This window comes from Panthera tigris, chromosome B2 (assembly GCF_018350195.1).
Source record: "Panthera tigris isolate Pti1 chromosome B2, P.tigris_Pti1_mat1.1, whole genome shotgun sequence".
In the NCBI taxonomy this organism is placed as follows: domain Eukaryota; kingdom Metazoa; phylum Chordata; class Mammalia; order Carnivora; family Felidae; genus Panthera; species Panthera tigris.
The window spans coordinates 131,925,058-131,943,328 of NC_056664.1; the positions used below are offsets into that span (position 1 = coordinate 131,925,058).

Here is an 18,271-nt window from a genome sequence, read left to right on the forward strand (position 1 = left end):
GGTTGTCCTATGTTCTAAAGATTAACTTAAAAAATAATGACCTCAGTGGCTATGAAGATGAGCTGGAAAGGTTTTATTATATCGATTACCCAAACTCAGTCTTCTGCCTCTGTTGTCCTTATCTGCATCTTCCTACTAAGAAATGACTTTGCTTCTCTTAGAAAAGCCTAACCCTTTCCTGTGAGCCTGAGAAATAATTAACAGTTAGAATTTAAAAAGCTTTCTTGAAGTAAGAGCTTCACGCACACAAAGATAGTGTACCAAGTAAGTACAAACTTCTTAAAAAATTGAAAATAAGATTTACTTTCCACCCATAATATTATTAATCATATTTTAATTATCTTAGCATCTAGATGTAGTAATAAAAGTATTCACTTCTATCTGGAAGAGCAGTTGGTATTAATATGAATCATATACTCTTCAGAACTTTAAAAATGCGTTTTATTTTTCAGCAAAGATGTCAAGGAAGTTAAGCTTGCCTACTGACCTAAAGCCTGACTTAGGTAAGTAAAATAAATAAATGAATAAAATCCATAGTAGTTAAACTCCCTTCAAGGGGAAGACCAGGAAATCAGAAGATTTAAAATTACGATAGACTAGATTTTTATCAGAAATCAAGTTTAAAAGGAGTAAGAAGTTTAAGGATTAATAGCCTCTAGAATGTCATCTGTAAATTATAAAAGATTATAATTTCAAGCAAACCAAAATAATATATTTTCTCAGTTCTCATACTTTATTCTAAACAAAATTTAGTGTAACATTGAAATTTGTGCAATTTCAGATTAAGTTCTATTAAAAGTTATTATGTCCCATTTAACTATCTGAAAACTTATTTGAACTTTATAAACTTACAACGTTTTCACAGTAAATTAGTTTTCTGTATTACATTGAATTTCTCGTATCAAGAATCATTATTACTTTTGGTGATAATAAATTGGGAAGTATTCCTTTTTCTATAGCACTTTCTTTACAACTAATGCACTAGGTAAACAGAATGAATTCATTCACACATTCCTTTTGCTTTATACCAGCTCAAAAACAGCTCCCTGATATCACAGAATAGGGACAAATGACATTCCAATAAAAATAAAAATAAACTTGCACCATTTCTTTTTAAATAACTCACCTTTTTTTTTTTAATTTCAGAGATTGCAATTATTTTTAATTTTTTACTTTTTTTTTTTACTTTTTTTATATTTTTACTTTTATTTTTAATAAAAAGTAGACTGGCTGAAGATGATTTCACCCATCTTTGTCATAGAAATAACTAGATTTCCTCCCTTGGATTTGCTCACACCCATTATCTTTTCACTATTTATTCCTTACATTCCCTGACTGTCTTTTTAAGTAATACAAACTTAGATATTGGCCCATTTCACCATTCTAATTTTAGCATTTCCATGTCATAGTCTTATCTCAGTTGTACTGATAGAGAGCATGTGATTATTAGTGAGAAGGCATAATATCTTCCGTTGTCAGAGTACAAGGTTTCATTCCTGAACATAAGGAAAAACAGTTTAGTAGAATCCTGTACTAACACTGATGTTAAGGGAACCAGAATTAATTCTAGAGTGTAGGATAACATGTTTTGAGAAGGGAATAGTTCCCTTCACTATATAAATGACAGATGTAATTTGAAACCAAGTGTATCTGAGAGGCAGAGTTTTCATCAGACTCTCTAAGAGGCCCGTAATTTCATTAACACTAAATACTGTGAGTTAAAATGTTTTTGTCTCTTCTAGTATCTTAAAAATATGAGACGACATATGTAGAAGTACTTTTAAAATTCATAAAAAGAGCATAATTATTTTTAAAAAGAATATTCACACTTATAAATTATGTAAGTAATGTAATCAGCAGGTATACTCCATACTTATTTATAGATCATCTTTATGAAGTTCATGTTTTAGCTTACATGCCCATGTATTTCACTGCCCTAAGCCAATAACTGATTGCTACATACCTTGGAACAGTCTCTGTGCTGCCTAAGTAATTTCCCTTCGTGTCATTGTGCTGCTAAACTATTTTTAGAGATTCTTAGCTGGTAATTGTTTTATATTGGCTGGGGAGTCAATGGGGAACAACAACTCTATTGATAGGCTCAAACTGTCAGATGTTCCCAAAGCAGCTGAAGCTGTTGGGACTATTCCTGCAGCTCTGGAACCTTCTGTGACTAGAATTCACTTTGGCTTATAAGGAAATTGTGCAACATCGCACTTGTTCTATATCTTCACCATCCTGTATTCTATGGCCCAGTCTCAGGAACCATGGGTGATATTGTTAGACCTCTGATGTTACTTTTCAAGTGTCAACCACCAGAGGGGGGAAAAAAATTAGACTTTTATACCTTGATGTGAATTAGTTTTATGTCCTAGAATTTACCCTGACCAAACTCATCTCTTGGCATTATGTTTTGACGGAGGGAATAAAATATTACATAAAGCTCTGTGTGGGAAGGAGAGGGGAATATACATAGGTAGAATGTTCTAAGCATCCAGAGTAACATGAAAGCAATGATTTTGTGACATGCTTATAACACCTACAGTTGGATGGCATTAATGACAAATGTTATCTGAGTTTAGATCTTCCAGAAACACCCCATGTTCAAATATATTTTTTGTATTTAAAGACTGAACTTTAATTCTCAATAATAATCCAAACCCTCCCTTTGTATATTGGTGGTGTGACTAATCCCTTGTTTATATGGAGTTGCCTAAGAAAGTTTTGGACTTGGACATGACTCAAGTCCTGACTCCTACTAATTAGCTTTGTCATCCTGGGAAAGTTATTTAACCTAAGTGTCTGTTTTATTATTTGTTATATTGTGGCCATAAAACTTTTCAGTTGTTAAGTGGATTCAATAGAATGATAAATGTAAAGTGTTAATGAGAGTATGTATCATATGGTAGGCCTTGCTTAGCGATAGCTATTTTCATTTCTGCTCTTAATAAAATTTCTATTCCGTTTGTTTAGCTTGCCCAATTTCTAAGATTCAAGCCACAAAGATCGACAACATGTGATTTAACAATAGTATAAATTATAATTCATGAACTGCTAAAAATTCTAACTGGTTTTCAAACAGTTCTGGGCATATAGAATTTTGTAAGTTCAGGGATGCCTGGGGGGCTCAGTAGGTTAAGCATCCAACTCTTGATTTCGGCTCAGGTCAAGATCTTGCACTTCGTGAATTGGAGCCCAGTATTGACTCTGAACTGACCATGTGTGGCCTGCTTGGGATTCTCTCTCTCTCTCTCTCTCTCTCTCTCTCTCTCTCTCTCTCTCTCTCTCTCTCCCTCTCTCCCCCCTCTGTCTGCCCCTCCCCCACTCTTTCTTGTGCCCGTGCACTCTTCTCTCTCTCAAAATAAATAACCTTGAAAAAAAGGATTTTGTAAGTTAAATATTGATTCTGATTCAGTTCATTTTCAGAGTTTCTTTGGTGATCTAATTTTTATAGAGAAGTCATAATACAAATGCAGTTGTAGCTTATGAATTTTATATAGTTAAACTATTCCATTAAATTAAAACACTGTTTATTTGTCCTGTAATTAACATTTGAAGTATAGATATGTTGTGAATCACCTATTGTAATTTTAAAGTAGATAACAGTAAGAAATTTTACACAGATTAATTTATAATGAAATTTATATTATCAAATTTTCTTATCAAATGTATATTTATATTAGATTTTCTTGTATTATCAAATTTTTATGGATTTCTGTCTTTATACTAGGTCACAACTGAAAATATATGTCCAATCACCTTGCATGTGTATGTTTCGTTAAATATTTTATTTATTGATTGATTTTTATTTAAATTTTAGTTAACACACAGTGCAATATTGATTTCAGGAGTAGAATTCAGATTCATCACTTAAATTCAACACCCAGTGCTCATCACAAGTGCCCTCTTTAATATCTATCAGCCATCTACTAAATTTAAATTTTCTACTATTTGGGGCACCTGGCTGGCTCAGTTGGTAGAGCATGTGACTCTTGATCTCGGAGTTATAAGTCTGGGCCCCACATTGGATGTAGCAGTCACTTAAAATTTAAATAAAATAATTAAATTTCTATTATTTTACTAAAATAACTTTGAAAACTTCAGAGTTAACATTTGGAATCAATTTATATATTTAACATTACCACACTCATCCAGTAATTAGCTTTTGCTTATGGAAAGTTGTCATATTTACAGGAAGTAGTTCTTTTTTACTGTGTCAAACAGGGTATAAAAGAGACATGTTTAGGAACTATAGTTAGAGATTGCCCATCCTGTTGCCATAACTAGTAGCTTTATTATTTTCAGAGGCCAGTGATAATCAAAATTCTGTTGTATATAATTATCATTTGGGGAAATATTGTCAATGTATGAATCTAAATTTGATTACAAACGCTTTTAGAGGAGGTACAGTTAGGATTCATTTATACATTTTTTATTTAATAAAATACATTTTAAAAGACTTGAATGTGTTTTTATTTTTCATGACATATGAAGTCATTTCTTTCATGATAGCACTGAAACTATGTGATTGGAGGAAATAGTTATTAGATATGAACAGTAGAAAGTACTAGAAGTTTTAATATCCCAAAGTTGTTGCACCAGCACATACCATTTTAGATACTTTCACCTACAGATCTGTCTTCAGCAAGTATTTGTTGGATATTAGTATATGCCAGACACTATGCTAAACCTTATAGGGCATCAAAATGACACAGCACCTGTACTCAAGAAACTCAGAGTCACTTGAGAGTGAGGCCTAAGACAAGCCCAAAAGAACTACAGAACAAATGTACTCTTAGTGCCATGGGAGAGAAGAAGCTATCAAGATTCAAAAAAGAGAAAAACCATATACAATTTTCGGGGTCAAGATAAACTTCATGAAGATGACAGTACCTGAGATAGCAAATAAGCACGATCTTGATAGGTAGAGAAAAGAGTGAGACGCAGGAACCAGTCAGAAAGAAATCACAAGCAAAAGTCTAAAGTAGGTGCGTGCAAGATAGGTCTGGAGAACAACGAATGACTCATTTTGTTCTCTCAAGGTTCTGAAAGCAGGGTAGCATTGGAAGATAGGGCCACCAAGGAGAGTTGGAAATATTTTGTGGAGAGTCTTAAAAACCTGAGTAAAATATTAAGCATGCTCAAATAAAGAGCCACTGAAGAGTTTTTAAATAGAAGTGATAGAATTATGACTGTACCTTGTAAAACTCAATTGAGTTATGTTAGAGCAGTGACAGAGTGAGGGTGGGGAGACTACTTGGGAATTGTGTGGTAGTCTATGAATGGTAATGAAAGCCTGAATGAAGGGTGATGGAAGTTGATTGGTAATGGAAAGAAGGGAACAACACTGGGGTAAAATAACTTAGGACTTGGCATCCCACCAGATGTATGTAGGTAAAGTGAAAGGGAGTAACCAAAATGAAATGCATCTTAAGCGTTGCTCCCTAGAACAGGATTTATAATTTCGATTATAAATAATTGAAAGTAACCATGCTTTTCTAGTTCTGCCAAACCATGACACTGTATCACCAAAGGAAGAAACAGCATCAAGAGAAAAGATGGTACTGGTAAGGGCCAAGATTCAAAAAACAACCAGGATACCAACAAAGCACATCACCAAAACCTGTACAGATCACACATCCACAAATTCACTGGACTGCACCCAGCTCGCTTCTAAGAAGTGTGAATTTATCTGTTTGTATTTTATATTTCAGCAAAGGAAAATAATTATTAGCATAGAAGTGAATTGTTTTTCTTTTTAATTAAAAGAGACTAATTAAATAATTAATTAAATATTAATTAAATTAATTAAAACATGCGATAGGTTTTGTCTTTTTGCAGATTAACTCTTTGGCCAAATTTATACCAAATAAGAAAATAGGATACTTTATAACTTGGACAATCTCACAACATTTTAAATCATTTCAGATATAAAAGATAATTCCTTCAGCCGATCACGGAGTTCTAGCGTAACCAGCATTGATAAAGAATCCCGAGAAGCCATCTCTGCTCTTCATTTCTGTGAAACTTTTACTCGAAAAGCAGATTCATCTCCTTCCCCATGTTTATGGGTTGGTACTACTCTGGGAACAGTACTTGTCATTGCACTGAACCTTCCACCCGGAGGAGAGCAAAGACTTCTTCAGCCAGTCATTGTGTCTCCAAGTGGTATGTATGCTTTCATGCTGTACTTACGTTAAAGATCGGACTTTTGGTAGAAGCCCTTGTTCTTCGTTTTGGGATCGATCTAAGAATTCTAAGTGGAGAAATTTAGTCTTGTGTTTTTAGCGACAGAATACATGGAATAAAGTTCCAGAAAATCATGTATTTATACAGCCATTCTGGTCTTGCTGCTTTTTTTTTTTTCCCCTTAAGTCTAGAATCATGTCTATAATGATTACTATGTAAGAAAATGGAAAAAAAAAAACAAAAAAAAACCCAAAAAAACAAAAAACCTGTTCTTCTAATGCATTGTAGGATACCTTAAAATACTGTGTTCTGTAAGCAAAAGGATGGTACCGTAGTTAGGAGAAAAAGCAAAAAGCATTTTCTAAAACATCATACAGTTGGCTATTTTTAATCTCTAAATGTGAACTCTTAAAATAGGTTATTTTTCTCCTTTGAACTATTAGGAAAAGCTGACTTAATAGCAAATTTTAAGAAGAAAATATTTATGATCTTCATATGTTGAAAATGAGATTGAATTTCATCAAATGTATATGGAATCTGAAAGACCTGGAAATAACTGAGAAACCTGGTTTTCATTACTAATTTATGCTGATTTAGATAGAAAAAAACATGATTGAGCTCATTAGTGTATCCCTTGTTTATACAGTGGACTTTAACATTACTTGAAATTTAAAATATAATTTTGATTTTAATGATAATTTGTAAAATACCAAAGAAATAGTTTGATTTACTCATTCAACTCAATAAATATTTGAGTATATTCTATATGCTTCACTGTTAGAAAAGCTTCCATAATGATAATCTTCTTACTAATCTTGTTTCTTATTAGTAAACAACAAATATCTGTATAGGAAGAAAACCTGGAAAGAGAAATCACTTAAAGAATTTTAAGTACTCTAGTAGTCATATTAAAAACGTTTAAAAAAAATGAAATTAATTTTCATAACACTTTATTTAGCCTAATGTATCCACAATGCTATCATTTCAACATGAAATCAGTATTTTTAAGTTGTCAAGGTATTTTACTTTTAACTTTTTTTGTACTAAGTCTTCAGAACCGGCACGTGTGTGTTTGATTCTCAGAGTGTGCCACCGTGTGGACAGGCCGCATTTCAAGGACTTTGTAGCCACGGTGTCTGCCATATTAATGCAGCTCTAGGTGTCACCTACCTGCTCTCACACTCGTTGGTAGTACACTTGCCAGATAGGAGAGAAGACATAGCTCCAGACATATGGTGTGTCTGTCCGGGGCATGTAGTTCTGATACCATTTTCCACATTCAGCTACATGCTTGAAGATTGAATCCCTTCGGGAAGCCGGTATACAATTCCAGTCTAATGTCCATTCTGTGTGTTTTTGAGTGTCTCCTGTGTGTCAGAGTTGGAGTAAATACATTTGCTGTGGCGATTCAAGTGGTTGTTACTTACGTGTTTTAGGTACTATATTGAGGTTGAAAGGAGCGATCCTGAGAATGGCATTCCTGGATACCACAGGCTGCTTAGTACCGCCTGCATATGAATCCTGGAGAGAACACAATGTTCCTGAAGAAAAAGATGAAAAGGAGAAATCAAAGAAACGACGGCCTGTCTCCGTATCCCCCTCCTCTTCTCAGGAAATTTGTGAAAACCAGTATGCAGTGATATGTTCTGAAAAGCAAGCAAAAGTCATCTCACTGCCATCTCAGAACTGCGCTTACAAGCAAAACATTACAGAGACCTCGTTTGTGCTTCGTGGAGACATCGTAGCATTGAATAACAGTATCTGCCTTGCCTGTTTCTGCGCCAACGGACATATTATGACTTTTAGGTGAGTTACACATTTTCCTAAAACACAAATAGAGCATATACACCCTCAAAACACAACATTACAGAGTTATATTCCATTGAAATGAAACGCTTTTGTTTACGGTCTTATACACTGAGAATTTATTGTTATTCACTTAATTGTGAACAACTTTATGAGGAATACAAATCAATTTTATCTCCCTCTCAAGTATACTAAATCATCAGGTTTGCAGGATCCTGCCATTTTTGTCTTCTATAATACTCTGTTCAAGTCGAAAACCTACTCTGTTATTTTTTTGAATTCCAGTTAGTGAACGTACAGTGTTCTGTTAGTTTCAGGTGTGCACCCTGGTAGTTCAACACTTCCATATGTTACCTGATACTCTTCATGACTAGTGTACTTCTTCATCACCGTCACCTATTTCACCCATCCTTTGACCCCACTCCCATCTGGTAACCATCACTTTGTTCTCTGTAATTAAGAGTCTGTTTCTTGATTTGTCTCTCTCATTCTTATTTTTTCCTATTGCTTGTTTGTTTTGTTTCTTAAATTCCACACGAGACTGAAATCATACGGTATTTGTCTTTCTCTGACTTATTTCACTTAGCATTGTACTCTCTAGTTCTGTCCATGTCCTTGCAAATGACAAGTCTTGATTCTTTTTTATGGCTGAATAATATTTGTGTGTGTGTGTGTGTGTGTGTGTGTGTAGAATATATGGAAGAAGATGTGGATCTTCTTTATTCCATTCATCAGTCAGTAGACACTTGGGCCGCCTCCATATCTTGCTGCTGTAAATAATGCTACTGTAAACATAGGGGTGCACGTATCCCTTTGACTTGGTGTTCTCCTATTCTTTGGGTAAATACCCAGTTGTGCAGTTGCTGGATCATAAGGTAGTTCTAGTTTAACCTTTTGAGGACCCTCCATACTGTTTTCCAAAACCTACCTTGTTTCTTATTAATGACTTTTCAATATTTTTCTCAAGTTTGCCTAGTTTAAGACCTCTACTGGATGTGTATTACTTGCCCCTCACCAACATGCGGATAGCCAGAACATTCTGCTTCACCAACAATGGACAAGCATTATATCTTGTTTCACCTACAGAGATCCAGAGACTGACTTACAGTCAAGAGACCTGTGAAAATCTTCAGGTAAATAACAAAAATATTGCTATAATCTCTTCAGAGGTGAAATACTCTCTAAGGTCCCTTATTTTTGTTCACCTCTTACACTCTCAGGAGTATGCAAATGAACCTGCATAGGAAAATTCAAAGCCTGACTTTCATACCATATGCTTTGAGACTTGTTATAAAGTATCTTCATCAGACTCTTGTTACAAGAGGGACTTCTCTCATTGATCCGTATTTTTTCTCTCCAGTGATGGCAAAGAAATATGAAATGTTATATACATTTTATACACACTCTCCATGTATAATAAATATCTATTATACACATAGGAAAATCTTTTTGAAGGAAGTAGGTTAATGTGAAAATAATTATGTCTGTTTTATGGCTAATCGTGTCATCCCTTCTTATATACTCTATTCACGAGGATATATATACGTAAAAGAAAAAATAAGGTTTTGTAGTTTTTCTCTGAATATTTTGGTTGATCTGACATTGTTTAAATACAAAATGGTTTCTTGTTTTAATATTCAAGTGCCTTATGTGCTTGCATATACAGTTGACCCTTGAACAAGGTATGTTTGAACCACACAGGTCCACTTAAATACACAGATTTTTTCAATAAATTCAGTATATTAGTGCAAATGTATTTTCTTTGCCTCATGGTTTTAACATTTTCTTTCCTCTAGCTTACTTCAGTGTAAGGATACAGTATGTAATATAATACGTAAAATATGTGCTAACCCACTGTTGATGTTGTCAGTAAAGCTTCTGGTCCACAGTACACTATTAGCAAAGTTTTGGGGGATTCAAAAGTTATACGTGGATTTTTGATTGTACGTGGCAGTTGGCAGTTGATCCTTCACACTGTTCAGGGGTCAACTGTATATTAGAAATGACCAGTCTAGAGGCGCCTGGAGGGCTTAGTTGGTTAAGTGTCCAACTTGTGATTTCAGCTCAGGTCATGACGTCGTTGTTCATGAGACCGAGCCCCACATCTGGCTCTGCACTGACAGCACAGAGCCTTTTTTGGGATTCTCTCTCTCCCTCTCTGTCTACCCCTCCCCTATTTGTGCACGCTCATGGGTGCACTCTCTCAAAATAAACATTTTTAAAAATGATCCATCTAGTTTCACATTTTAAAATAAAAATGCTATTGAAATACTGAGCTAAAATATTATTTGATATTTAGAGGAAACCCTTATATAAGGGAACTTTTCTTTTTAAGGGAACTTTATAATGTAAGATTTTACAATTAATTAGCCCTGTTTTATTTATTTGTAAGTTTAAATTTGTGGCTTTTTTCGAATATGAGCTTTAGAGTCAAGACTGAATTTAAGTCCCATTCTTGATAATAATTACACAATTATATGACCTTGGACAGGTTACTTACTGCCTCTAAGCCTCATCATCTTTAAAAATAGGATTACAGGGGTGCCTGGATGGCTCAGTTGGTGAAGCGTGCGACTTCGGCTCAGGTCATGATCTCGCGGTTTGTGAGTTCAAGCCCCGTGTTGGGCTCTGTGCCGTCAGCTCAGAGCCTGAAGCCTGCTTCGGATTCTGTGTCTCCCTCTCTCTCTGCCCCTCCCCTCGGAGCTCATGCTCTGTCTCTCTCTGTCTCAAAAATAAATAAAACATCAAAAAAAAATTTTAATAGGATTACAAAGAATATGGGGTGAATTAAAGAAGACAGTGCACATAAAGGGCTTAGCATCGTGCTTGATAAAGAGTTGGTGCTGTCAGATGTTAGTATTTTTCAGTAAGCTAGACGGTCCTGGAAATGTCCTTCTAATGATATTATAAACCTTGAGAGTGAAATAGAATTACATACATGACATTTTAGATATAAATTTCCATTTACATTTGGGTGGAGTTGTTTTTACAAAGATTCCTCGGTTTCTGAACTAAACTTTTGCTTTTTCTGGGAAAGGTAAAATTTTTCTTTAGTTTACTTTCACTAGTAAAATTGTTACAGTATTAAGTACAATATTAATTCAATGGACAATTGAATATATTCCTAATTCATTTTCGTCTGAAGTGTGGCCTTAATTCAACTATTCAAAATTTTAAACTTCATCACTTTTTGGGAATCAGATCTATTCTTTGGTCAGTGTTTTATTTCAGTAAAAATCAGTAACAGCTGCAGTAAACTTTACCCATTTACTTTTTAATGAAATGGTCATTTAGTAGTACACTCAATTTATTTTAATAACTATCTGCTGTCTGCCTTCATGATATAAATGAAAAAAATGAACTCTAAGCAGTTTGTGATAGAATGTTCTCTTTGGACATTACTGACATTTTATTTACTTCTGTGTTTTCAGTGCTTAAAAATAATGCTTTGGTAAAAGTCTGATTTAAATACCATGAACTTTATAAACACTAATCCTTGGTTTCCAGAATGCCCTAATACATTGTGCATTCATTTTGCTTTAACCAAAAAAATAAAGAAGATGCCTACAAACATTAATGGAGTTTCCAGCCCACAGGGAATAATAGGGACCAGAGTAATAACCCTCCTGCCTAAAGCCACCCAAAAAGAGCAGACATAAACACGAAACAACAGTTTTCACAATCCTGGGCATTAAGCAGTGAAGGAACGTAATCCCCGAGAGACAAGAAACAAAGAAGTACCCCAGCTTTAATGCCTTGATAGAGGTTTCAGAGCATGGCATAGAGGGAAGGTACTGAGGCGGAGTCTGAACAACTTCCCATGTAGAGGAGACAGAACCAAGAGTCTGGGAAGACCAAGTAAGTTAAGAGTTCTTAGAAGACAGTACCAGAGAGGAGAGAGCTGTATATAGAGAGAACCCTGGTCCGCTGAGAGTACTCAGTAGAGTATTATCGAGCACATGCACGTGGATAAACTCTCCGGCCTGGGAAAGAACCATCTGAAAGGAGGGGAGAATTAGAGGGAATTGTGCCTGGTCCCAGGGCCAGAAACAAGTGCCTGTTCTCAACAGCCAAGCTAAAAAAGTTTATAATTCATGAATGTGTTAGTTTCCCGTAGCTGCTATAACAAATCACCACAAACTTGGTGGCCAAAAACAACATAAATTTATTCTCTCACACTTTGGGAAGTCAGAAATCTGAAATGATTTTCACTAAGCCAACATCAAGGTGTAGAGAGGGTCATTTTTCTTTTGAATGTCGGACTCTTTTTTATTTTTTTAATTTTGTTTAATGTTTATTTTATTTATTTTTTGAGAGAGAGAGACATAGCGTGCTAGCAGGTGAGGGGCAGAGAGAGAGAGACACACCCAGAATTTGAAACAGGCTCCAGGTTCTGAGTTGTCAGGACAGAGCCCAACATGGGGCTTGAGCTCACAAACCGAGAGATCTTGACCTGAGCCGAAGTCAGACACTTAACCTACTCAGCCACCGTGGTGCCCCTAGGATTAGAACCTGATATTTTAGATGGCCATTATATTCAGACTACTTCAGTGAGCAATTAGGTAGAGTACTCAGGACGGTCCAGGCTCATTATTTGAAGAATAATTAGCCTTAAAATAATCACTGCTTGAGACCTGCCTAACAAATCATAAAAGGAAAACCCAAAAGGATCGAAATGTTTCCTAGTATCCCGGAATGAAGCTGAAGATGACTTAGAGAAATGAAAGATATCTAGTACTTAACAAGACAAAAATCAAAAGGTCTGGCATCCAGTCAAATCAATAAGAAAATATCCATAATGAGAAGAAGAATCGATCTTTAAAAGAAACCAAACCAGAACTGACACACACATTAGAATTAGTACAGAAGGGCATCAAACCAGTTATAATATTTCACATATTCAAAAAGTTAAGTGGAAACATGGAAGGTACAGAAGACCAAAATCAATCTTCTAGAGATGAAAACTGTAGTTTTTGAGATGAAAAATATACTGGTTGGGATTAACAACAGGTTAGACAATGCAGAAGAAAAGATTAAGTAACTTGAAAACATAGCAGTAGAAAAAACAACTGAATGTTTAATTTTTTTTTTTTTTACATTTATTTATTTTTGAGAGACAGACTAAGCGCACGAGCAGGGGAGGGGAAGAGAGAGAAGGAGACACAGAATCCGAAGCAACTTCCAGGCTTTGAGCAAGCGGTCAGCACAGCGCCCGACGCCGGGCTCAAACCCACAAACCATGAGATCATGACCTGAGCCGAAGTCACACACTTAATCGACTGAGCCACCCAGGTGCCCCAAAGCAACTGAGTGTTTAAACTTGACAAATTTGTAGCACTAAACCACTTATATTAAAAAAAAAAAAAAAAAAAAAAAAAAAAAAAAAAACACATCAAATCAGTGACCTCAGTTTCCACTATAAGAAACTGGAAAGGAAAAGCAACTTAAACCCAAAGTAAGCACAAGAAAGAAAATAATAAATATCTAAGTGGAAAATAGTAAACAGAAATAGAAACAAGGAAACAGTAGAAAAACATCAATAAAACTAAAACTTGATCTCTGAAACCAATAAAATTGATCTCAGGCCAGTCGATTATTAAGAGAGAAGTTACAGATTACCAGTGTCAAGAATGAGAGAAGTGGCATTACTGTATTCTACAAATATTAAAATGGGTAATAAATATTATGAACAACTTTATGCCAATTAACTCAAAAACTTAGATGAAATGGACAAATTCCTGGAGAGACACAAATTACCAAAGATCACTAAAAAAAAAAAAAAAAAAAAAAAAGATAACCTGAAGAATATCTATTGGAATAATTGAGAAGAAAATTGCAGGCCCAGATGGCTTCACTAGTGATTCTGTCAACATTTTTAGGGGGAAAAAATACCAGTTCTACACAAAACTCAAAACTCAAAGTGGAAAAATCCTTCCATACTCATTCTAGAAGCTACAATTAACATGATATGAAAAATAGATATACATTACAAGAAAATTCTATATAGACCAATATACTTCACAAATACAGGTTTAAAAATTCTAAATAAAATTTTAACAAATTGAATCCAACAGTATTTTGAAGGATAATTCTGGTCACAATTCATCATGACCAAGTGGGATTTATCCCAGGAATGTAAAATTGTCTAAATCAATCAGTGTAATTTCATCATATTAGTAAGCTAGCAGCAATTGACAAAATCCAACATCCATGCCTTAATTAAAAGAAGAAAAACCTCAGCAAAGAAGGAATAAAAGGGAGCTTAAAGGACGTCTAGGGAAAATCTACAGCTAACATATTTAGTGATGAGATACTGAATTATTTTTTCTTAAAATCAGGAGCTAGAAAAGGATGCTCACTCTCAAAACTTCTATTCATTGTTGTATTTTAAGGTTCTAGCCAGTGCATTCAGGCCAGAAAAAGAAAGAAAAGGCATCTCAGTTGGAAAGGAAAAGTAAGCCTGCTGTTACTCATAGATGACATGATCATCTATCTAGGAAATCTATCCAAAAGCCTACTAGAAATAATGAGTGAGTTTGACAGGGATGCAGGGTATGAGATCAATATGCAAAAAAAAAAAAAAATTCTATACTAGCAATGGGCATTGGGAAATTGACATTTAAAAAGCACCACTATAATAGCAACAAAAAATATGAACTACATTGGGATAAATCTGACAAAAAATATCAAAGACCTGTACGTTGAAGATCACAAAACACTGAAAGAAATTTTTAATGACATGAATAAATTGAAATATGTACTTTGTTCATAGGTCAGAAAATTCAATATTGTTAAAATACCAGTTTTCCCAAAATTGATCTATATTGAGGCAATCTCAAACAAAATACCAGTAGGATTTTTTTATAAGAATTGGTAAGTTTATTCTAAAATTCCTATAGAGATTCATGGACCTAGAATAAGCAAAACAACTCTGAAAAAGAATAAAGTTGAAGGACTTACACCACCTGGTTTTAGGAGTTATAATGCTACGGTGATAAAAAGAACATGATACTGACATCATATTAGATAAATGGAGCAATGTAACAGAATATAGAGTTCAGAAATAAACCCTCATATATATGGACAATTGATTTTTGATGAAGGCAATACACCTGAGAAAGGAGTGCCTTTCCAACAAATTATGCTGGAAAAATTGGAAATTAAAATAAAAAAAAAAGAACTTTAATTCGTGCCTCACAATATATACAGCATTTGATTCAAAATGAATCATAGACTTGCATGTAAATCCTAAAACTATACAACTTTTAGAAGGAATATAAGAGAAGATTTTTGTTAACTTGGGTTAGGCAAAGATTTCTTAGCTACAACACCAGACTCACTGCCCATAAAAGAACAAATTGACAACTTCAACAAAATGTAAAACTTTGCTCTTCAATGACATTTAAGAAATAAAAAGATAAGCCACAAGCTGGAAGAAAGCCTTGACAAAACATATATCCATAAGGGACTTAAATCCAGAATATGTAAAAGATTCTGTAAAAGTCCTCAGAAAGTAGATAAAACAACCCAATAAAAACATGGGCAAAGTATTTGAACAGATGCTTCACCATGAAAAGATGTTCAATATTCTTAGGCCTTACAGAACTGCAAATTATAACCACAATGAGACACCATTAAACACTTACTAGAAAGGCTGTAAAAAGAATACCATGTCACGTTCTCACAAGGATGTAAAAGGTCTACACTGCTTCAGTACACCCACTTTGGAAGACAGCTTAGAAGTTTCTTAAAAAGTTAAACATTCATAAACCAAAGACCCAGCCATTCTACTCTTAGTTTTTTAACTCAAGAGAAAAGGAAATTATATTCATATTTATTTTATTTGTACTAGCCAAAAAACCAGAAACTACCCAAGTGTCCATCAACAGATGAATGAAAAATCAAATTATAGTATATCCATACAGTAGAATACAACTCCGCAATAAAAAAAGTGAACTGTTGATAACACTATTATGAATGAATCTAACAATAATTTACTGTTACTAGATGTAGAAAGATATCATAGGAAATACAAACCTAATTTAGATTTCACCAGCATCACCAGAAATTAAAATTAATCATTCTAAATAGTAAATTTAATCATAGGTAAATCCTTACTTTTTTTAATAATTGTTTTTAAGTTCATTTATTTATTTTGAGAGAGACAGAACATGAGCAGGGGAGGAGCAGAGAGAGAGAGAAACAGAGAGAATCTCAAGCAGGCTCTGCAGGGTCAGCATGGAGACTGACAAGGGGCCTTGAACTCACAAAACTGAGATCATGACCTGACCTAAGCCAAAATCAAGAGTCAGAAGTTCAACCGACTGAACCACCCAGCTTCCCCAGTAAAATCCTTATTTAAGCACAAGCAAAAAAAATCCACAGACACTATTTAATAGTTTCGTAATATATACTTTTTTAATATCAGTGTTTCTCCCCAAATCTTAATACTGAGACTGCAGACTCTAAGAAATCCCTATTAACCTTCCTTTAAAGATAATCTATTCATATTGTTGATCTCTTGATAAGTAATTTCTGTATTTTATAATTTGTTTCATCTTTAATTGTGTGAAAGGAGTTTTTTCTCTAATTTTAGTGTTTATATCATTGAGTGTCTACTCTTGGCTCTTTATATGTTGTTCATTATCTTTAATCTTGATAACATTCTTGAGGGTAAGTGTTATTATCTTTTCTTTTTAAAGTTGAGGAAACCAGTTCTTTGAGAGATTGATTTGCATAAGATTCCTCTGTGAGTAAAAGGCAGAGATGAGAATCAAACCCAAGTCTCTGTGGTTCCAAAGTTTATACTGGTTCTAAACAGTCATTTCTCCACTATAAGTGACTCTTCATTTATAGCTATAATCTGTTTTTTTGTATTTCTTACTTTATATTTATCAAATCGTAAGCTTATTAAGCACCAAATAAATTCAGAATTCTAAACCATGATTTTAAAATAAACTTTAAAATGCATATCTTTATACTGTCACTCATTATATGTCATATTACTCTTGATTTAGCATAAAAGACACTCAAATGGTAGCTGTTTGCCATTTTTTGTTGTATCAATTTAATAAATATAGTTTAAATGGGAATCTGTATAGCACAGTATAAAAATGATTGGAAATCACCTTTGTTATATCATCTAATATAAATTTGAATTAAATAATTATCAGTTTCTACGGTGAGTTTTAACAAGTTTGTTTTATTGACTAAAGGAAATTTTACATTCCAGTTTTACTCCACTTTGTAGAAATTTGGAGGAAAGAAAACTAAAATGTATAGGTTTCAATCCACTTCAACATTGTAGGTGAAACTGTGTTATATAGTGTTAACAATTCTCTCTTCCGTTTATAATCTGGTTGGAGAGACAATATTAATATGAATATGTTTAAAAGTAAAGTCTTTGGACATTCATCGTTAACTTTCTTAGCCCAGCCCTAAGGAAATCAAAAAATACATACTTCATTTTCAACTATAATAATGTAAAATCAGATACAGCAGAACTCCTACCTGGAACCAATAATGTACTTGTCTTTTTTATCATAGCTACTTCTCATCAGTGGGCAGAAGTGCAGCCTCCAAAGTTCACTATAGTTTTATTTTGCTTCTAAAGCTTCCCAGAGCTGCCTTATATAATGTTGCTGCTTTCCTTCTTTTATAGAACTTCCTCTTCCCTCTCTATGTATTTATCTACAAAATCATTAATATGTCAGCAACCTTTCTTGTCTCCTGAGATAGTTTTACCATTTCTGTGCTCTGAAGAGTAGTGACGGTAATTTCAGACAAGGCAGAAAGAAGCCTTTCAATCTCCCTACCAGAATTCTGAAGTTCCAGGTGTATGTTGGCATAATTCTTTTCCTGGGCTATATTTATGAAAACAGAAGTTGATGTGTCTTTCTAAGTTATTAATTTTCTGACTCAGCTGAAAGTGATAATTCCAAAATCATGTATCATCATTACACTAAACTTCTCATCTTCCTAGTAGCTTTTCTTCTTTCTAATGTAGGAAGACCTAATTATTAATCCAGTTATCAATTCTTGATATTAAGAATTAAGGGGTAATGTCATAAAGATTGGAATCCTCTTACAGTTTAAGCAGGAATATTATCTTTGCTTGAAGTGTGATGAAGATAATCGAGACAAAGTAGCAAACAGCAAGTTCATTTTAGTCAATTTAGTCTTAACTGTTTGATTAAGTCAGTATGTACTAGATCTTAGATCTGATCACTTGAAATATGCTCATTAATTGTTTCTGAATCTCAACAGGTAATGTTAT

The 18,271-nt window shown here is 34.1% G+C and overlaps 1 protein-coding gene across 6 annotated transcripts in view; it reads left to right on the forward strand.

Moving 5' to 3' along the window:
• STXBP5 (syntaxin binding protein 5) overlaps positions 1-18,271 on the forward strand; it is a 167,596-nt gene that overhangs the window by 129,365 nt on the left and 19,960 nt on the right. For all 6 annotated transcript variants that reach the window (XM_007086879.2, XM_042987284.1, XM_007086880.2 and 3 more), the window contains 4 exons: positions 453-503; positions 5,929-6,168; positions 7,626-7,995; positions 8,963-9,128. In XM_007086879.2, the coding sequence (XP_007086941.2) occupies positions 453-503; positions 5,929-6,168; positions 7,626-7,995; positions 8,963-9,128 (827 nt within the window). The remainder of the gene's footprint in view (positions 1-452; positions 504-5,928; positions 6,169-7,625; positions 7,996-8,962; positions 9,129-18,271) is intronic.